Source organism: Carcharhinus amblyrhynchos, chromosome 15, assembly GCF_965287045.1.
Source record: "Carcharhinus amblyrhynchos chromosome 15, sCarAmb.v2.hapA, whole genome shotgun sequence".
Lineage (NCBI taxonomy): Eukaryota > Metazoa > Chordata > Chondrichthyes > Carcharhiniformes > Carcharhinidae > Carcharhinus > Carcharhinus amblyrhynchos.
The window spans coordinates 63,490,090-63,513,109 of record NC_137338.1 but is presented as its reverse complement, the minus strand read 5'-3'; the positions used below and the strand labels follow the sequence as shown (position 1 = coordinate 63,513,109).

At 42.3% G+C, this 23,020-nt stretch overlaps 1 protein-coding gene across 4 annotated transcripts in view; it reads right to left on the bottom strand.

Moving 5' to 3' along the window:
* LOC145353369 (cyclin-dependent kinase-like 5) overlaps positions 1-23,020 on the bottom strand; it is a 208,296-nt gene that overhangs the window by 132,220 nt on the left and 53,056 nt on the right. For all 4 annotated transcript variants that reach the window (XM_080204064.1, XM_080204067.1, XM_080204066.1 and 1 more), the window contains one exon: positions 11,331-11,376. In XM_080204064.1, the coding sequence (XP_080060190.1) occupies positions 11,331-11,376 (46 nt within the window). The remainder of the gene's footprint in view (positions 1-11,330; positions 11,377-23,020) is intronic.

Sequence of the window (23,020 nt, the reverse complement as noted above, 5' to 3'; positions counted from 1 at the left end):
GCCTTTGTATCAAGGATGGAAGTGTCTCGCAAAAAACAAACTTAACAATTGGCGCTGCAGAGCAGGGTTCCAACATATACAGACGTCCTCCAAGGTGGACTGAATAAGCAATCGTCTGGGTGTCGGTAACGTGAGATGGACAGGCCTACAAGGTAAGATTGTATTGCTGGAACCCGGAGACGACTTACATCCTTGGACACTGACTAGTCCTAAACAGGGAGGTTAGAGTCCCCCGGATGCCCTGGTGGTTACAGTCCCCAGGTCTGTGTATTAAGAAACCAGGCGGTTCGAGTCCCCCGGTTGCCCTGGTGGTTAGAGTCCCCAGATTTATTTGTTAAGATACCGGGTAGTTAAAGTCCCCTGAGTAGCTTGGTGGTTAGAGTCCCCAGGTTTATTCAGTAAGAAAGTGGAGGGTTTGAGTCCTCCACATGTACCTGGAGGTTAGAGTCCCCAGGGTTTTGGTATATTAAATCTGGGAGGTTTGAGTCCCCAGTGGCCAGGGTTCGAATCCCTAGGTCGGTAGATTTTGAAGTTCGAGTCCTCTGAGATGGGAATTACTAGAGAAATATTATAAATTAATTGGCAAGATGGAAAATTGATTTGAGAAAATCTAAGGCTAAGCTAACAATTTGAGTAGTTTTTGTATTTCAGTGTGTTTGTGGGGTCTGGTTGCTTGTCGAATGTAGGTGGTTGGCGTTCTATTAGACTGAAATCAGGAGTTGTTAAAGCCTGTTTGTTCTTGTGGAGTATTTATTAAACTGTTTTCAGAAAAAAAAAAGTAAAGGGTGGGAATTAGGTGAAGGTGGAGACGTGACTACTTGTGCCGATTAAAAGGAAGTCACCGAAAAATCAAAGCTGGCCAGCGGGGAGGATAACACACATAGGAAAGGGATCAGTGAATGTGATGATGAAGGTAAACCCAAAACTTGTGAAATGTTGAAGTGGGAATGTGAGAAGTATGAGAAGGACAAAAGAGATAGAGCCGAACAAGAGAGATCGGACAAGGAGACGAGACCGAGAGAAAGGGCTAGAGCGACAAGCCAAAGAAAGGAAAGATAAAAAACAGAGGTACCTCCTGACATATCTGGCATGCCATCGTTGTTCCAAAGTACTGACACCAGGGGTAATGCCAGGGCTGACTATGCTGCCAAAAGGCTGCAGCACCTAAACTAACATAGTGCCCTCTATGAATAAGCGGTTGATAAATCACTTGCCTTCTTTGAACACACCAGGCATGCCAGATATAGTCACTATTCAGCGCTTACAGGTAAGCGGCCCTGCTTCTGAACACGCTCTTTGGAAGATGCATGGATGTTCGCATTCTGTGTCAAAAGGCCTCTGGATCACTCTGGTTAGCCAAGTTTGTATACCAGATGCATTACTGCCTTTACTGATTGATTGCCTACACTCTGACACCCACCTTGGGAAGGAGGGAATAAATAAAATATTGCTCCGTACCTGGTGACATCCCCAACTAGCTGAGGCAGCCCAGTCTCGTATAGCATCATGTTTGACATGCCACCAAAACAATGTTGTTCAAGGGGTGAGATGCTCACCAGGAAGAACACCCTTGCCAGATGGACCGTTCAAAAGTATTCAGCTAGATTTTATTGAATTGCTGCATGTACATTGCTTTAAGTATTGTCTTGTGATTGTTGATGCTTTTAGTAGATGGATAGAGGCTTTCCCAATGACAAACAACAAGGCCTCGATGGTAACAAAATTGTTACTAACTGAAGTAATACCAAGGTTTGGTATTACTTCAGTGCGTCAACAAATTAGTTCAGATAATGGCCTCCACTTTGCAGGAAAAGTCAATAAGGAATGTGATGCGTTACACCTTCAACAACAATTCCACTAAGTCTACTACCCCCAGGCAGCAAGGATAGTGGACAGAGCCAATGGGGCCCTTAAAGCTAAGCTAGCCGAGCTAACATCTGAAACCGGTCTAAATTGGTTAAAAGTCTTACCCTTAGCCCTCTACCACTTGAGAATAACACCCCACTCTACCATTGGACTATCGGTTGTGGAGATAATCTATGATAAACCAATTAGGATGCCCCGGAATGCAAATACAAGCCCGCCCACTCAGATAGATTTACACATTATGGGAGACGAAATGCAGAAGTATTTCCGACAGCTAACATAGTCTTTAAAGTTTCTTCATTCACAGGTACAGCGTGCCTTTGGATCAACTCCACGGACACCGGATCAAGATTCTGACCCACAGGACTACTTCCCTGGACCACAGATAGGAGACCTCATGCTAATTAAGAACTGGGATCAACCCAAACTTGAGCCACAGTGGAAAGGACCGTTCCAAGTTCTCCTCCAGACTCCAACTGCAATCAAGGTTCAAGGACAACCTCGCTGGTAACACTTGAGTGACTGTAAACAGTGGACATCAACATTCACAAATAAATCATGAAGTTTATCTTCACCTTCTTCGGTCTTCCAGCTATTTTCCTGGCACCAGGGCAACTGGATCAACGGAAAGAAAGCCTGAAAGATGGACTGACTAATGGACAATTTCACTTTAACACCTTTCTGTACAAGTCTTATGAGTATGCTATAAACCTTAATGTAAGCAGATGTTGGGTCTGCTCACACATACCACCGAACATAGAACAGTACAGCACAGTACAGGCCCTTCGGCCCTCAAAGTTGTGCCGAGCTATGTCCAAACCCAAGATCAAGCTATCCCACTCTCTATCATTCTGGTGTGCTCTATGTGCCTATCCAATAACTGCTTGAAAGTTCTTAAACTGTCTGACTCCACTATCACAGCAGGCAGTCTATTCCACACCCCAACCACTTTCTGAGTGAAGAATCTACTTCAGACATCCCTCCTATATCTCCCACCATGAACCATATAGTTATGCCCCCTAGTAACAGCTACATCCATCCGAGGAAATAGTCTCTGCACGTCCACTCTACCTATCTCCCTCATCATCTTATAAATCTCTACTAAGTCACCTCTCATCCTCCTCTGCTCTAAAGAGAAAAGCCCCACCTCCCTCAAACTTTCCGCACAAGACCTACCCTCCAAACCAGGCAGCATCCTGGTAAATCTCCTCTGCATTCCAATGCTTCCACATCCTTCTTATAGTGAGTTGACCAGAACTGAACACAATATTCCAAATGTGGTCTCATCAACGTCCAGTATAGTTCAGCATATCCCTACAGCTCTTAAACTCAAGCCCCCTGTTAATAAACGCTAACACATTATTAGCCTTCTTCATGGCTCTATCCACTTGAGTGACAACCTTCAGAGATCTGCGGATATGAACCCCAAGATCTCTCTGCTCCTCCACATTCCTCAGAACCCTGCCACTGACCCTGTAATCTGCATTCAAGTTTGTCCTACCAAAATGAATCACCTTGCACTTATCAGAGTTAAACTCCATTAGCCACTTTTCGGCCCAGCTCTGCATCCTATCAATGTCTCTTTGCAGCCTGCAAGAGCCCTCCACCTCATCCACTATCCACCAATCTTGGTGTCATTAGCAAATTTACTAATCCACCCTTCAGCCCCTCTTCCAACTCATTGATAAAAATCACAAACACCAGGAGGACCCAGCAATGACCCTTGTGGTACACCGCTGGTAACTGGCCTCCAGTCTGAAAATATTCCTTCCACTACCACCCTCTGTCTTTTATGAGACAACCAGTTACTTCCAATCAGCCAAATTTCCTTCTATCCCACACCTCCTTATCTTCTTCATGGGCCTGTCATGGGAAATCTTATCAAATGCCTTTCTAAAATCCATGTATATGACATCAACTGCTCTACCTTCATCTACACACTTAGTTACCTCCTCTAAGAATTCAATCAAATTTGACAGGCAGGACTTACCCCTCACAAAACCGTGCTGACTATCCAGGATCAAACTGCATCTTTCCTGAATGATAAATCCTATCCTTCAGGACCCTTTCCATTAACTTACCAACCACTGAAGTAAGACTAACTGGCCTATAATTACCAGGGTCGTTCCTATTTCCTTTCTTGAAGACAGGAACAACATTTGCCACTCTCCAGTTCTCTGGCACAATCCCTGTGGACAGTGAGGACCCAAAGATCAAAGCTAAAGGCTCTGCAATCTCATCCCTTGCCTCCCAAAGTATCCTAGGATGTATCCCAACTGGCCCAGGGAACTTATTCACCCTCAGGTTTTTCAAAATTGCTAATACATCTTTCCTCAGAACATCTACCTCCTCCATCCTATCTGCCTGTATCACGCACTCATCCTCAAAAACATGGCCCCTCTCCTTAGTGAACACTGAAGGAAAGTATTCGTTCAACGCCTCACCTATCTCTTCTGATTCTTTCTTGGTTTTCAGAAGGCGTTTGACAAGGTACCTCACAAGAGGTTACTGCAAAAGGTAAGGGGGCATGGAGTTGGGGGTAGGGTGTTAGTGTGGATAGAGGATTGGTTGTCAAATAGGAGGCAGAGAATGGGGGTTAATGGGTGCTATTCGGATTGGCGGTTGGTGACTAATGGACTGCCCCAGGGGTCGGTGCTGGGGCCTCAGCTATTTACCATTTATATAGATGATCTGGAGGAGGGAACCAAGTGTATGGTGTCGAAATTTGCTGATGACACCAAGATTGGTGGAACGGCAAATTGCGCGGAGGGTGTGGAGAGTCTGCAGAAGGATCTAGATAGGCTGGGCGAATGGGCCAGGAACTGGCAAATGGAATTTAATGTTGGCAAGTGCGAGGTGGTCCACTTTGGTAGGAATAATGGTAGGAAGGACTATTACTTAAGTGGCGAAAAACTGCAGCAGGCGACGGTGCAGAGGGACCTCGGGGTCCTTGTGCATGAGTCGCAAAAACCCAGCCTGCAGGTGCAGCAGGTGGTCAGGAAGGCTAATGGGATGCCGGCCTTCATAGCGAGGGGGATTGAATATAAAAGTAGGGAGGTCTTGCTGCAGCTGTATAGGGCATTGGTGAGGCCGCAGCTGGAGTACTGTGTGCAGTTTTGGGCGCCGCACTTACGCAAGGATATTTTGGCCTTGGAGGGAGTGCAGAGGAGGTTTACTAGGCTGATGCCGGAGTTGAGGGGATTGAGCTATGAGGAGAGGCTGAATAAACTAGGCTTGTACTCGTTAGAGTTTAGAAGAATGAGGGGAGATCTCATTGAGACGTGTAAGATGGGATGGATAGGATAGAGGTGGAGAGACTCTTCCCGCTCAGAAAGGACAGTAGGACTAGGGGGCACAGCCTCAAGATAAAGGGGGGGCGGTTTAGAATGGAGTTGAGGAGGAACTTCTTCACTCAAAGGGTGGTGAATCTCTGGAATTCTCTGCCCGTTGAAGTGGTGGAGGCTGCCTTGCTAAATATTTTTAAGACGCGGGTTGATGGGTTTTTGATAAGCGCGGGGATTAAGGGTTATGGGGAGAGGGCGGGAATGTGGAACTGAGCCACGACAGATCAGCCATGATCTTATTGAATGGCGGGGCAGGCTCGAAGGGCTAGATGGCCTACTCCTGCTCCTATTTCTTACGTTCTTATGATTCCATGCTCAAGTTCCCACTACTATTCTTAACTGGCCCTAACCTCACTCTGGTCATTCTTTTATTTCTCATATAAGAATAAAAAGCCTTGGGGTTTTCTTTTATCCGACCCGCCAAGAATTTCTCATGCCCCCTCCTAGCACTCTTAAGCCCTTTCTTTACCTCATTCCTAACTACTTTGTAACCCTCAAGCAACCCAACTGAACCTTGTTTTTTCATCCTTACATACGCTTCCTTTGTCCTCTTGACAAGACATTCAACCTCCTTTGTGAATCATGGTTCCCTCACTCGGCCATTTCCTCCCTGCCTGCCAGGGACATACCTATCAAGGACACGCAGTATTTGTTCCCTGAAAAAGCTCCACTTTTTGTTTGTGCCCATACCTGACAGTTTCTGTTCCCATCTTATGTTCCCTAATTCTTGCCTAATCGCATCATAATTACCCCTGCCCCGATTATAAACCTTGCCCTACGGTGTGACCCTATCCCTCTCCATTGCAATAATGGAGGACACTGAACTGTGGTCACTATCTCCAAAGTGCTCTCCCACAAACAAATCTAACACTTAGCCCAGTTCATTACCCAGTACCAAGTCCAATGTAGCCCCGCCTTTTGTCGGCTTATCCACATATTGTGTCAGGAAACTCTCCTGCACACACCGTACAAGAAGTGCCACATCTGTACTATTTGACCTGTAAAGGTTCCAACTGATATTTGGAAAGTTAAAGTCACCCATGATAACTACCCTGTGACCTCCACACCTATCCATAATCTGCTTTGCATTTCCTCCTCCACTTCTCTATTACTATTTGGGGGCCTATAGAAAACTCCTAACAACGTGAACGATCCTTTCCTATTTCTAACTTCAGCCCATATTACCTCAATAGGCAGATCGCCCTCAAAATGCCTTTCAGCAGCCATTAGACTATCCTTGATTAACAATGCTACTCCTCCACCTCTTTTACCGCCTTCCCTACTCTTACTGAAACATCTATACCCCGGAACTGCCAACAACCATTCCTGTCCCTGTTCTAACCATGTCTCTGTAATGGCCACAACATCATAGTCCCAAGTATCAATCCACACTCCAAGTTCACCTATCTTATTCCTGATGCTCCTTGCATTGAAGTAGATACACTTCAACCCACCTTCCTGTCTGACAGTACATTTCTGCGGCCTTGATACCTTCTTCAGTACCTCGCGACCCTCAACACTAGCTTTTGGACTACATCTCATTTTCCCATCCCCCGGCAAATTAGTTTAAACCGCGCCCCCCCAAACAGCAGAGGCAAATTTCCCTCCCAGGATATTAGTGCCTTCTGGTTCAGGTGCAAACCGTCCTGTTCGTACAGGTCCCACCTTCCCCAGAATGTGCTCCAATTATCCAAGTAAATGAAACCCTCTCTCCTACAGCATCTCTGAAGCCACATGTTAATCTGCACTCTCTCCCTGTTCCACAACTCACTAGCACATTGCATGGGCAACAAACCACAGCCAAAGAGAGGATCCCCCGTTCCCTATTCCTCTCAAACCCCGGGAAATGATAGAATGGATTTTGTGTCAAAAAAGGACTGATTGCGGAATAAGAAAAGGAGCCCGGACCACGGAAGGAAATTGGCTAATGGACACCAGCAGTGATGTCTCCACAATGAACAAAGAACAACACAGCACAGGAAACAGGCCCTTTGGCCCAATAAGCCCGTGCCGCCATTTTAACATTGTGAATGCCCTCTTCTACCTATGACCTTTGTCTATGCCTATTGGACTCCACAATAAAGGAATTATAACCAGATTGAGGGATGCCTAATTTAGAGGCAATTTGAAGCACTCTTCAACTTTTGAGAAACATTACCAACCCAACTATTATAGGTCAGACTCTCCATCCCACTTCGTTGTAAACAAAGGGGATCCATCTGCCTGATAAGAAATGGAATCAAATCCATTGGCCATAGCTACTACATTCAAACATTTAATGTCACCAGTCCCAGAAGTAGTACTATAAAGCTGAGGCCAAAAGTCCATTGCCCTACAACCAAATCATTTTGGATTACTATGGGGGCTCCATTCCAACTCAACCCAGTTCTATTAAACGACATGGTAGCGTACAATGGCACCTATTTTGTCTGTGGGGATAACGCCTATCCTTGGCCTTCCTGGGACTGGTCTGGATCTTGCTATCTAGCGTACGAGGTCCCCTATGTCTGGCATTATGACTCCCTGCATCTCCACCCCAAGATACACCTGTTAAGATCTAAATGGGCCATCACCGAAGCTCAACAGTTTTGGATGATAGCCTTTCCTATGGGACAGCAAGGGCTGCTCGAAAGCTGATCAATATGACATCAGCTCTTGAGAAAACAGCTAATGATACTGCAGATGGATTAAAGGACGTGAGCATCCATCTCCGAAGTTTCAGCTGAAGTCGTAGCTATACGGACGGTGGCACTCCAAAAATCGAATGGCTTTAGATTACTTGTTGGCAGCTACCGGAGGCACCTGCGCCCTAACAGGCTCTGAGTGTTGTACATACATTTCAGACTCCTCGGACAATTTAGTTGAGCATATTGAAAAGACGGTTGACAAAATTAGAACCGAGGGGCAGAACTTTAAGGACAACAAATCCTGGCTGGTGGCCCTTTGGTAACCTCTTTGGGGACTGGGGAGGAATGATAATGCATTTGGGACTCATTATTCTGGTGGTTTGCTTATTACTGTTCTTGCTACAATATGTTTGTCAATGTCTGGCCTATAACAGGACCCAAACTCCTCTCTAAAGGTTAAAGTTATCACGAAATGATAAAAGGAAGGAATGAGATATTAAAGGGTTAACATCGCATGCAACCAAGAACTTCTGAGTTGATTTCAAAATGACAAGCTTAAGACATCTGTGATTAACAAACTTACCCTTTAACAGTTCTTTCTTTCAACATAACAATATTATGACCTTAGCTATGGTTAACCTGACTAGAACAAAGAGTGTCTTGCGATTAGCTACATTGTATCAGATCGCATGTGATCTGAAGGATTGTAAAAGCTACATAAAGGAGGACTGTCCCATTGTTTGGCGTGCCTTTGCTACCTGATTCCCAGCACTGGGTGGAAGTTACATAGCAAAGGTTTGCCAGCTTGCATATAGAAGAAGAATAAGGAACTTTTGAATTGGACAGCAGTTGGTGTTTGCCTTTGTATCAAGAACGGAAGAGTCTCGCGAAAACCAAATTTAACATCTCTTTTTCTCTCCTTTCTTGAATAGCGGATTTATTAAGTTCCAATCTGCTGGGACCATGCCAGAATCTAAGGAATTTTAGAAAATCATAGCTAGCACACCTATGATTACTGCAGCTTAAGATTCCTAGGATATCCTAGGTATTTGTTGAATACAGGAATACATTATAAGCCTTAAGTTTCTCCAGCACCTTTTCTCTGCTGCCATTTATTACCTAATTTCCTCACTCTTATGAATAAGAACGTGAGAACTAGGAGCAGGAGTAAGCTATCTGGCCCCTTGAGCCTGCTCTGTCATTCAATAAAATCATGGCTGATCTTTTTGAGGACTCAGCTCCATTTACCCGCCCACTCACCATAACCCTTAATTCTTTTATGGCCGCCTCAACTGCTTCATTGGGCAGGGAACTCCAGATTCACAATCCTTTGGGTGAAGCAGCTCCTCCTCAACTCAGTCCTAAATCTGCTCCCCCTTATTTTGAGGCCATGCCCCCTAGCTCTAGTTTCACCTGCCAGTGGAAACAACCTCACTGCTTCTATCTTACCTATTCCCTTCACAATGTTATGTTTCTATAAGATCTCCCCTCATTCTTCTGAATTCCAATGAATATAGTTCCAGTCTATTCAAGTCTCTGCTCATAAGCCAACCCTCTCAACTCCAGGATGAACTCAGTGAACCTCCTCTGCACTCCTTCCAGTGCCAGCACATCTTTTCTCAAGTAGAGACCAAAACTAGTACACAGTGTCCAGGTGTGGCCTTACCAGCACCTTATACAGCTGCAACATAACCTCCCTGTTTTTAAAGTCCATCCCTCTAGCAATGAAGGCTAAAATTCCATTTGCTTTTTTAATTACCTGCTGCAACTACAAAACAACTTTTTGTGATTCATGCACAAGGACACCCATGTCCCTCTACTCAGCAGCATGCTGCAATTTTTTACTATTTAAATAATAGTCCATTTTGCTGTTATTCCTACCAAAATTGGTGACCTCACATTTACCAATATTGTACTCCATCTGCCAGACCCTCACCCACTCACTCAGACATCTGTATCCCTTTGCAGACCTTCAGTGTTCTCTGCACACTTTGCTCTGCCACTCATTTTAGTTTCATCTGCAAATTTTGACGCACTACACTTGGTCCCCAACTCCAAATCATCTATTTAAATTGGAAACAATTGCGGTCTCAACAATAATCGTTTGAGGCACAACACTAATCATTGATGTCACATATGTTACCTTATTTCTGCTTTGCAACTGCTATCTTCTACTGGGAAGACAGATACAAACTATTTGTTTAATATATTTGTCATTTCTTCATTCCCCATAATAATTTCTCTGGTCTCGGCTTTTAAGAAACCAATATTTACTTTGACTATTCTCTTTCTTTTCATATACTTGTAAAAGCTGTAACAATCTGTTTTTATATTCCTGACAATATATCTCCCTTTTTCCCTTTTTTTTAAATCAACTTTTTGATGATCTCTTGTTGATTTTTAAAACACTCCTAGTCCTCAAACTTGCTTCTTCTTTGCTACATTATAAGCCTTATCTTTTAATCTAGTACTATCTTTAACTTGCTGAGTAGGTTACATATACATCTTTCACACTAAGCTTTTGATTTTCAATGGCATGTATTTTTGTTGAACATTTCGAATGTTTTCTTTAAATGTTTCCCATTTATTTACTACCATATCTTTTAGACTATTTACTTGACCAACTATAGCCGGTTCTTCCCCCAAATCAATGTAATTGACTTTATTTAAGGTGGAGATTCCTGTTTGTGATTCAAGTATGTTGCATTCAATCTGTAACCTTCACACTTCATGATTCCAATACTCACCTGATCAGCTTTCCATTTTGCTCTCTCCAAAAACTTAAGCTCACACAAAGCTCTGCTGCTCGTATCCTCACTGTGAATGCAATCTTTGAATATGTTCAAATCCGAGAATCAGAGATTTTTTGATACTAAGGGAATTTTGTGATACAGAAAACATGCAAGAAGGTACAGCTGAGGTAGGAGACCAGCCATGGGCCTGCTGAATGTCAGAACAGGCCTGAGGAGCTGAATGTCTAATACCTGCTCCTATTTCTTATTTTCATATTTCTTACGTTCTTAAGTCCTATTCACCCATAACCTTTGTGCCTACAGACCTACACTGGCTTCGATTTTAAAATTTGCATTCATTTTCAAATTCCTAACAGCCATTGCTCCTCCTCATCTTTGTAGCTGCCAAAGCATGCTCCTTAAATGGAACAGTGATTATAACACGCATCAAATGTACATTCAATCTATACTCCACTTGTGAATTTAGGAGTGATGTTAAAAATAGAAGTCACACAATAATGGGGAATAAAGCAGTGTTACCATGAAACAATTGTTACTGAAGTGACATTTATTACCACACGGTCATTACTATAAAGCTTTATGTTATTATTACAAAAATTATAAAATTGGTCACATTACAGAGGAAATACTTTCTTCAGTGAACAACTTGATTTGTAGTAATAACCAACTGCAGAGCTTCACATAATCACTTGCAGTACAAAAATGTGATCTTTGTGAATATTCTTATAGGTTGCACATACCTTCACTGTCCTTGAACTTCTTGATAGCCACAATTTCATTAGTTTCCTACAACAAAATGAAAATCAAAATGATCAAAAATAAAATCGAAAGATTGTCATTTATTTTGAAATTATGTATTTGGTAGCAAACAGTGGACTAGTAATCCAGAGGCCCAGGCTAATTCAAATCCCACCAAATCCACTTAATAAAAAAAATCTGGAATTGAAAGTTAGTGTCAGTGAAGGAACATGAAACAATCAGAAAAAACCCATCTGGTTCCCTACTGCCCTTCATGGGAACAAACCTGCCATCATTACCCAGTTTGTCCTATATGCAACTCCAGATCCACAGAAGGTTGAGGTGTCAAACATACTCCACTGACTTCAGCACATAAACCCAGGAAGACGCTTAGGGATTGCTGCACTATCAGATGAAATGTTAAATCGATATCTTGCTCGCTGTCTGAAGTGGATGTGACAGCATTTTGAAGAGCAGCAGCAATTATCCCTCAATCAACATCACAAAACAGATAGATGGGGTTGGATTATCTGACCTTGCCCACAGCTGGGATTCTCCAGTTCCTGTATAGTTAATGGAGATTTGGCTGAGTGCCAAATTCTCCGTTCCCGCTGGCAACAGCAGCAGAGTGTGAATAGCTGCAGAATTGCAGCCCTGGCCATTATCAAACTGCTGTTTCTGAAATCTTGCTATATGCAGATTAGCTACCACTTTTCTTACATTATATAGTCCCCATGACATCTCACTGTATCAGGTCAAATGTAAAATGAAACCTCCTGTTAATTAGCACCTATCACTCAACCGAATCAGTCTTCCTTCATGTTGAACACTACTTGGAAGCAGTTCTGAGGGTAGTAAGGACACTCTGGCTGGGAGACTTCAATGCTCATTTCTAAGGCCAGGGTTTTCCATCCTCACTATGGCAGGCCCCAACATGGAGGACATCGTGTCCCAGCCAAAAATTCATTGACTTCTGGTGGAATTGGACAATGTTAGCAGTGGGCGGGACCGGAAAACTCCCTGGTAATAGTGACACAACAGGTGGAGCAGGATCTGCAGCTGAATGGCTTTCTCCTGTTCCTATGTTCCTAACATAACTGGCCAAGCCATCAATGCAATATCCACCAGAATAGACTTGTTGGTTCTCTCATCACTTGTGACAAGAGGGAAGAACCTACTTTACCTTTCCTCCACCAATCTACCTGTTGGTGATGCACCAGAATTGAGTTCCTCTCCTCAGAACAGAGATCAAGGATAAATTTAATAGAGCTGCTCAAAATCATCAAGGGTATTGATTCGGTGAACAAGGAAAAAAAATCTCTGGTAGCAGAGGGTCAGTAACCAGAACACAGATTTAAGAGAGTTGGCAAAAGAAACAGATGGTAGCAGATTTTCTGGCCTGGAAAAAAAAACTGATTGACAATTCTGTGGTGGATAAGTGATTGAAATACAAAAGCATGAAAGCTACAATAACTGCAGCAAGTCCGAAGGCATGTATACTGAGAGACCTAAATAGAGTGAACATAGAGAGGATGTTTCCATTAGTGGGAGAGATTAGAACTGGAGGGAAGACATCAGAGTGAAGGGACGCTCCTTCAAAACTGAGACGAGGACGAATTTCCTCAGCCAGAGGGTGGTGAATCTGTGGAATTCATTGCCACAGAAAGCTGCGGAGACCAAGTCAGTGTCTTTAAGACAGAGATAGATAGGTTCTTGATCAATAAGGGGATCAAGGAGAAGGCAGGAGAATGGGGATGAGAATCATATCAGCCTTGATTGAATGGCTTCATGGATGGAATGGCCTAATTTGGCTCCTATATCTTATGGTAATGACTGGAGGTCCCCACAAGCAATCTCAGTAACCCTTTAACAAGTTGTCCCACCGCAGCGGATGGACTCTAGCAACTGTGCATTTTAAATACTTGTGCACATTCTTAAGGGTGAATGAAAAATAGAAATCCTGTGACAGCTGCAGTACAGTTGGTGGCACTTTTCCCTTGAGTCAGATGATTCCAGCTTGAAGACCTAATCCAGGACTTGAACACAAAAATCAAGGACAATTCTCCAGGGCAGAACTGAGGGAATGCTGCATTGCTAGAGTTGCCATCTTTCAGATTAAATGTAGATTCAAATACTTGATTAGGTCAAATGCTGTCTTATTGTCCTGATTGATTGTAACCCTCAATGTCAATTTTCTGGCTTCATTTAATATTCTCTGGCTGTAATCTACTGTTCCTTTAACACCTTGTACTCACGTAAAAGTAAGAAGCAAGTTTCCCAGAAATTGTTCATCAGCATAAAACTGCAAGTATGCTTGAGGACCCGAGAATTCAAGAATACAACAGAAAGAGCTGACATAACACAACATTTTCTAACATTAAGATGCGACCTTCAAGGAAAAATACAATCCAGAAAAACAGGGCAGGTTTTAGGCTTCCTTGAGTGAATCCAAGTTCCCAAATATTTGCAAGGTGGCACAAAGAATCTTTGCTCTGGTCATCTATGTGCTAACAAACATTTTCTCTGCTGAAATCCAATAAATCTTGCTACTGATCCCAGTTAACTGACCAGCACTCCAATTTCTTATTCACATTAAATCAAAAGGGAATGAAGAAACACGGTTTAATTATTGTAATGCATCATTTGATGATTATAATGATCACAAGAATAAGAATTTTGCGTTTGTTAGTATTAAATTTTATTTTGAGTTTATTTTGTTAGCTTCTGGAGCATTAACGGCCCCCAGAAATGTTTGTACACAGATGTCATCACTTGGCCAAAACATTTGCCTACTCCTAGCATACCATCTGCCAGATGCAGTGCTGCAACTCAGCAAAGCTCCTACAACAGCATCTTCCAAATCCATGACTTCAAAACTAGAAGGATAAGGGCTGCAATGCATGGGAGCACGACCACCTGCAAGTTCCCTCAAATTCACACACCATCTTGACTTGAAACGATACCATAGTTCCTTCATCAACACTGGTTCAAAATCTTGGAACTTCTTTCCAGACAGCACTGTCAGTTAACCTACATCACATGAACTGCAGCAGTTCAAGAAGACAGCTACCCACCAGCTGCTGAAGAAATAGGCAATAAATGTCAGAGGCATTCACATCCCAAGAACAAACAACATAAATTACAATAGCAATATAAAAGTACTTCATCTGCCAGAAAGCACCTTGGGATATTTTACAGTCACGAAAAGCTCAATATAAGTCTTTCTAACCATCAAGCTGGATCAGAGGGATCAGAGATAGCAAACATAAAGACAGTGTGTAAAAAACAGCAAGTGTTGGAAAACCTCAACAGTTCTGGCAGCAAATGTGGAGAGATAAACAGAGTTAATGTTTCTAGTCCAATAGGACAATGGGGAAAAAGAGATGGAACAAAAGAAAAGAGTAGGGATTGGATCAGAGGCAGGGGAGACTAAATGACAAAGATGTCATGGAATAAAAGGCAAAGAGTGTGGTAATAGTAGTATTAAAGACACAAAGCATTGGTCTAGAGTAGGTGTTAATAACGGAATAAAGGTTAACACTATCTGAAAGCAAAATAGTAGAATGTATCATAGCGGAATAAAGATCAGCGTTTTCTCAGAGCAAGAATATGAGAACACGATACAGACTGGCACTTGGGGTTAAAAAAATCAAGCTGGAAGACAAAGCTCATGGTCTGAAGTTGATGAACTCAATGTTGGGTCTAGAAAAATATAAAGTGCCTAATCAGAAGATGAGGAGCTGTTACTCCAGTTTGGTGCAGCACGGTAGCACAGTGGTTAGCACTGCTGCTTCATAGCTCCAGGGCCTGGGTTTGGTTCCCAGCTTGGGTCACAGTCTGTGTGGAGTTTGCACATTCTCCTCTTGTTTCTATTGCGTGGGTTTCCTTCGGGTGCTCTGGTTTCCTCCCACAATCGAAAGATGTGCAGGTTAGGTTGATTGGCCATGCTAAAATTGCCCCTTAGTGTCCTGAGATGCATAGGTTAGAGGGATTAGCAGGTAACTGTGTATGTATTTACTGATGAGGTGTGTAGGGATATGGGGGTAGGGCCTGGTGGGATTGTGGTCGATGCAGACCTGATGGCCTCTTTCTGCACTGTAGGATTTCTATGATTCCATGATTCTTCCATTGACCTTCGGTGGTACACTCTCGTGGGCTGAGGACAAAATGTGAACATGACAGCAAGATTGAAATGGCAAACAATTGAAAAGTCAGGGGCATGCGTGTGGACTGAGCAAAAGTATTTCAGTAAAGAGGTCACCCAGTCTGCATTTGGTCTGCCCAATATAGAGCAGATTGCATTATGAGCAGTGAATACAGTAGAATAAATTGAAAAAAGTATAAGTAAATTGCTGTTTCATCTGGAAAGAGTAAGTTACAAAATGTGGAAGGAGGAGGTAAAGGGCCAGGTATTACACATGCAATCGCATGGCAAGGCGCCATGAGATACTGGGGGTGACAGAGGAGTGGTCCAAGGTGTCATGAAGGAAACGGTCCCTTCAGAATACTGACAAGGGAGGTGAAGGAAAGATATGTTTGGAATTGTGGGAGAGGGCCTTAGTAGGTCTAGAACAAGGAATGCTCCACGTACCCGACAAATAACAGGCATAACTAGGGATATTCATGGATTCCTAGCCACACATTTTACTTGGAGAAACTGACGCAAATTAAAGAAGAAATTATTTAATTAAGGAACAAGTTCAGTCCGGCAGAGGGTGGTGGTGGATGGGGATTGTTCAGGCATTTGTAAACAATGTCTTCTTTAAACTTACTTCTGAGTTCAGTATGACTAGATCTTATTTGAAAATTTATCTTCCCTTTTAAGGACATAAGAAATAGGAGCAGGAGTAGGCCATCTAGCCCTTCGAGCCTGCCCCGCCATTCAATAAGATCATGGCTGATCTGTCGTGGCTCAGTTCCACATTCCCGCCCTCTCCCCATAACCCTTAATCCCCGCGCTTATCAAAAACCCATCAACCCGCGTCTTAAAAATATTTAGCGAGGTAGCCTCCACCACTTCAACGGGCAGAGAATTCCAGAGATTCACCACCCTTTGAGTGAAGAAGTTCCTCCTCAACTCTGATCTAAACCGCCCCCCCTTTATCTTGAGGCTGTGCCCCCTAGTCCTACTATCCTTTCTGAGCGGGAAGAGTCTCTCCACCTCTATCCTATCCATCCCATTCATCATCTTATACGTCTCAATGAGATCCCCCCTCATTCTTCTAAACCCTAACGAGTACAAGCCTAATTTATTCAGTCTCTCCTCATAGCTCAACCCCCTCAACTCCGGCATCAGCCTAGTAAACCTCCTCTGCACTCCCTCCAAGGCCAAAATATCCTTACGTAAGTACGGCGCCCAAAACTGCACACAGTACTCCAGCTGTGGCCTCACCAATGCCCTATACAGCTGCAGCAAGACCTCCCTACTTTTATATTCAATCCCCCTCGCGATGAAGGCCAGCATCCCATTCGCCTTCCTGACCACCAGCTGCACCTGCAAGCTGGGTTTTTGCGACTCATGCACAAGGACCCCGAGGTCCCTCTGCACCGTCGCCTGCTGCAGTTTTTTTCCACGTAAGTAATACTCCTTCCTACCATTATTCCTACCAAAGTGGACCACCTCGCACTTGCCAACATTAAATTCCATTTGCCATTTCCTGGCCCATTCGCCCAGCCTATCTAGATCCTCCTGTAGACTCTCCCCACCCTCCGCACAATTTGCCTTTCCACCAATCTTGGTGTCATCAGCAAATTTCGACACCCTACACTTGGTTCCCTCCTCCAGATCATCTATATAAATAGTAAATAGCTGAGGCCCCAGCACCAACCCCTGGGGCACTCCACTAGTCACCATCCGCCAATCCGAATAGCACCCATTGACCCCCACTCTCTGCCTCCTATTTGACAACCAGTCCTCTATCCACGCAAACACCCTACCACCAACTCCATGCCCCCTGACCTTCTGCAATAACCTCTTGTGAGGTACCTTGTCAAACGCCTTCTGAAAATCAAGGAAGACCACATCCACCAGCTCTCCTCTATCCACCGCCCTAGACACATCCTCATAGAACTCCAGTAAATTTGTCAGACACGACTTCCCTTTAACGAAACCGTGCTGCGTCTGCTCTATCAAGCAATTCCCCTCAAGATGCCTCGCTATTTCCTCCTTGATGACGGATTCTAACATTTTACCTACAACAGACGTTAAACTAACAGGCCTATAATTCCCCGCCTTTTGCTTGGCACCCTTCTTAAACAACGGCGTAACATTAGCCGTTTTCCAATCTTCCGGCACTTCCCCGGAATCCAGCGACGTCTGGAAAATAACCACCAAGGCATCCACTATCACCTCCGCCATTTCTTTCAGGACCCTCAGATGCATTCCATCCGGTCCTGGGGACTTGTCTACAATCAGCCCCTCCAGTCTGTCGAGCACCGCCTCTCTAGTAACAGTAATGTCATCGAGACCCTCCAGTCCTACCACCTTGCCATCTCTAACATCCGGCAAATTATTCACGTCCTCCTCCGTGAAGACCGAAACGAAAAAGTTATTCAAGACCTCAGCCATATCCCCATCCCCTACCACTAAGTCCCCCTTCTCATCCTCTAAGGGACCAACGTTCACCCTAGCCAGCCTCTTCCTTTTTATATATTTATAAAAACTCTTGCTATCCTTTTTTATATTAAGCGCTAGCCCAGCTTCATAGTTTCTCCTACCCTTCTTTATCAACTTCTTTGTCAATCTCTGTTGACATTTAAACCTCTCCCAATCCTCTTCTCGCCCACTACTCTTAGCTACTCTAAGCGCCTCCGCTTTTAATTTAACACTTTCCTTCACTTTCCTTTAAATCTGACGTTCTTCTAAAACCAATGTTCATAGAATCCCCACATTGCAGAAAGACACCACTTGACCCATCAAGCCTGCACTAACAATCCCACCCAGGCCCTACGCCCGCAACCCCACGTATTTACCACGCTAATCCCACTGACTAAGGGGCAATTGAGCAAGGCCAATCAACCAGCAAATCTAATTATTCAGTCCTCAGAAACGGTGAGCGATATGCTACTTAAGCAAAAGCAGCATAACTTGCTTAACAACATTTTCAATTAGAATGATTTTTTAAAACTTCTTGTGGACAAAGAGTTTTAATACTGCAAAATAGAGCCCTTCCCATTTCACTATCCGGCATCAGAACTGAGCACACATTTCTGGTTTCGTTCTAATCCATCGGCATCTATAATCCTAAACTGAGGGTGGAACCCTCAATTTCTAACTAAGAAAAAGAAGTATGAACTGGAATAAGTCTAAAATTGTCTATTTCCTGAGGCAAAATAAGGTAGCTGAAAAACTTAGACCTCAAAAATATATTTACGGTCAATATTCTTTTGATCCAGTTGTTCTCAGAAGGGTGTTCTGATGAAATGTACAGTTTGTATCCATAAGCTAACAGTCAATAAATAGTAATAAATGGGCAACTCAAAATGTATGTAAACCAAATGTTGTAGTTGAACTTCAATACTTAACAATTTTGCAATTGAAATACTGGCATCTCAGAGTTCAATATACCTGAGGCTGGGTAATGGTGCAGTAAAGAAATGACTTCTGTTCTGAATGAAGCAATATAATAAATCTAACTCAAAAAACTGTTCACAACCAGGAGGTTGGATGCCAGTGGTTTAAAAGCAATGAATGACTTGGGTATGGAAATAGTGAGGCTGAGTAGGAATGACAGTAATGGAAGGCTGCTTTTCAAGGCAACTGAGGAGGCAATGGCAGACACTGATAATGTGTAGCTGGAAGCATTCAATTGGGGCTGTGGCCTAGATCCTGAAGCATAATATCAGGAAAAAGAACCATACAATCACTAGAATGCAGAAAGAAACCTTCTAGCCCATTAGGGATAGGCCTAGGTGGGATCATTGTCATGTAAACTCAATGGGCTGAATGGCCTTCTTCTGCACTGTAGGGTTTCTCTGATTCTATCATACTGGTCCATGAACCCGCATGCCAGATGAAGTAATATTTGTCTACCACCAAAGCACAATCTTTATTTACCCTGCAAGTTGAAATATTTATAAGTCCTAAAAAAGTAATTTAAATTCACAAGAAACCATTGGTCAGAATCTATCTAATAACAACTTTTGCAGAACATAATTATCCTATGATGCAACCTCACATTTGCCTATAATATATACAAACGTCTGTACTTTGCTTTTAAATAGACTAGGAGAATACAGTATTTTTTAAAAAAATCTATTTTCTGAAAGAGTCAAAAATGTACAAACATCTGACCATCCAAATACCTTAAATTTACCTTAGGGTGGTGAATCTTCAGAATTCTTTACTCCAGAGAGCTATGGAAGCTCATCAGTGAGCATATTCAAGACAGAAATCGATAAGATTTCTGGAGGCTAATGACATCAAGGAATAGTGCGGGAAAGTGGCATAGATGTAAATGATCAGCTTTGATCTAATTGAATGGCAGAGCAAGCTTGATGGGCTGAACAGTCTACTCCTGTTCCTATGCTGTGCCAATTCACATAAACTTAACTTCGTGGCCTCAAATGTCACTATTACTGTACTATAACATTAATAAGTGATATCTTCTATCAGTGGAAACAGTAATTAACAGAAAGCAAGTGGCAAAACTGAATCTACTAGCTAATCATTAACTAGTATCAGCTAATCATTAGCTGCTAAAGCAAGTATTAAAATAAGGCTAAATTAATGTAGCCATGATGTGGAGATGCCGGTGTTGGACTGGGGTGAATACAGTAAGAAGTCTCACAACACCAGGTTAAAGTCCAACAGGTTTATCTGATAGCAAGATCCACTCGCTTTCAGAGTGCTGCTCCTTCGTCAGGTAACGACTTGCCTGGGCTTGCAAAATCTCACTAACTGTCCTGTCTGGAGACAATACACATCTTTTTAACCTGTGCTTAATGCTCTCTTCACTCACATTGTCTGGACCTTTAAGACTTGATTACCTGTAAAGGCTCGCATTCCAACCATTATTTTGTAAAATGAGTTTGTGTCTTTATATGCCCTGTTTGTGAATGGAACTTCCACTCAGTTGATAAAGGAACAGCACTCCAAAAGCTAGTGGATTCTGCTATCAAACAAACCTGTTGGATTTTAACCTGGTGTTGTGAGACTTCTTACTAAATTAAAGTACTCAGCTCTTTCAAGGTAGCTAAATTGCAAATGTGCTCATGCAACATTTTTATTACATTTACCTAAAAATGAGAATAATGCTGCTCTTCAATTTCCTTTATCACAAAGTATTTTACCAAGTAATGAACATAGAAGGGTTAAAGAGACAAACAGGAACGAACAGCTGGCTGGATTCCCAAACACTCCTTGTTCATTCAACACGTGTGTGTGTGTGTGTGTGTGTGTATACAATTAATCTTACACTTAGATTTGTGCTGGGCAAAAATGATAGGATACTGATCTCTTCCAATTGTAACTGTGAATCTATTTTAAGCAGAAATCTGTGGGAAATGAAGGTGAATGCACAATTTCAGTATCTATGCTGAATATATATTTCAGTATATATTTCAGTATCTAAAGGCAAGGCAGTTAGTTACTAAATCATGCATTTCACAAGCAAAGTATTCCAATTCTGTGGCTTCTGGTCTCAGGATTTTGAAGTATGCATAAAAGGTTGTATGGGGACAAAGAAAAAGTTGAGTCCCACAATTGAACCTACTATGTCCTTGGATACATTTTCTCACAAGTGATTCGGCAGTTAATATCCCAAACTGCTCGTGGTATAAAGGTTGGCTAGTAACAAGACTTAAATGCTGGCATAAATGTTGTGTGGGTGGAGCAGAAGGAAAAATACCACTGTTTCAAATGGGGAGGAGGAATTTGCATAACATCTATTATCAGACATGTTGGACAGGCTAAGTGAGAATTCAAAATTACTCTAACTAGCTGCATCTTGAAAGCTATTCCTTTTTTAGGAAAGTAACCAGGATCAATATGCCATCGGAGAATTGGCAGTATTTTTGTTGGTGTCACCATCGTTACTCAGCAACTATGGTAACTAAGTTTACTAAATGTGTAGTCTTCTCTTGAAATATTAATGGACACTAAACTGTAGCCGATAAGAGGTAAACTGTTCCTGGTGCAATATGGTTCATGCTTGGGTTTCAAATTTAATTTACGAACAGCACTGCTCACATGAGGCTGTGAAAGACCTATGAAAAACTTTCACCCAAACATACTGTACATTATCAAACTATGTAAAAAATGCTCTGAAGAATTCTACTTGGGTTCATGAATAATTGTATGCTTTGCATGTTGAACAATTATAGTAGCCGCATGGAGATGGATCAAATTGTCCAAGGAGATCTTTTAGGAGTTCTCATATAGGGTCACACCAAAATATTAACTATTTTTTCCACCCAGATGACCACTTCCAGTTTCAGTTTCCAGTTCATGTTTCTGCATTGTCCTGAAATACAGTCAGGTAACATGTATTCTTCCATATGGGGAAATGATCAAACTAACTAAACCTAACATAGTTTAAATGAGTGTGAATAAAAACTGCCTGGATTGAGCAGTTTTGAGCACAAAAAAATGCTAAATTCTACAATGAGCACTTCAGCTGCTGACCTTTGGTCCACTGCAGATATAATACATACACCTAAATTAGTGTCTCATTAACAAAGAATATCTAAGTAAATAATTTTAATCAGAAAAAAAAAATCAGTTGACCTTTACTAAAAAGCAGATGCCTTATGCAAGAATTCTCTATGCAAATCAAGCCACTACAATTAACTAATCATATGGTTGATTCAACTCCTCAGTGACAGTAAATGACTCAGAGGCAAAATAAACCTTAAATTAAAGGACCCATTCTAATTTTTTCAGCACAACAATTTTTTTGCAGATTATTAATGAGTTCATAATAAATATTTTCTCAACTACAGTATTGTTTTAAGGATTTCTTTGGGAAGCAAAATAAAAAGGGCTTTTCCTTCTTTGAGTAATTTAAAGTGACAAAAACGTCTTAACAATAATACATGGCTTAACATAAATGAAGGAAGATTAAGCACTGTCCTTTGGAAGATTAATCAAGTTTGTTAATTACTGCACCAAACATCCTACCTTTGTCATCAGAGGTACAATAGATACAAAAGATACAACAGAAATTCAGCAATAAAACAATTTCTGAGCAGTCTTGAAGATGTAACACCACAACTAATTGTATTTATGTCAGAAGTAGATAGTTGTTGGTTAACATTTATGAAATCCCTACAGTGCAGAAGGAAGCCATTCAGCCCATTGAGCCTGCATCAATTCTCTGAAAGAGCATCTTATGCCTTATTCCCGCATTTACTATGACTAATTCACCTAAGCTATACATCTTTAGACTGTGGGAGGAAACCGAGCATCCAGCGGAAACCCATGCAGACATGAGGAGAACATATAAACTCAAAACGGACTGTCACCCAAGGCTGGAATAGAACGCAACATCCCTGGCACTACGAGACAACAGTGCTAGCCACTGTGCCACCATTTTGAAAGATCAAAAAGTTACTTCTACATCAGGCACAATACAATCTCAAACTATCTTGTAATTGTCTATGAAGCTCTTAGAAGTGAATATATTCTGACCAGAGAAAACTCTGATGACGGGTACAAAGAGCTGGTCTTGCATCCAATGCTTCTGAACTTGGT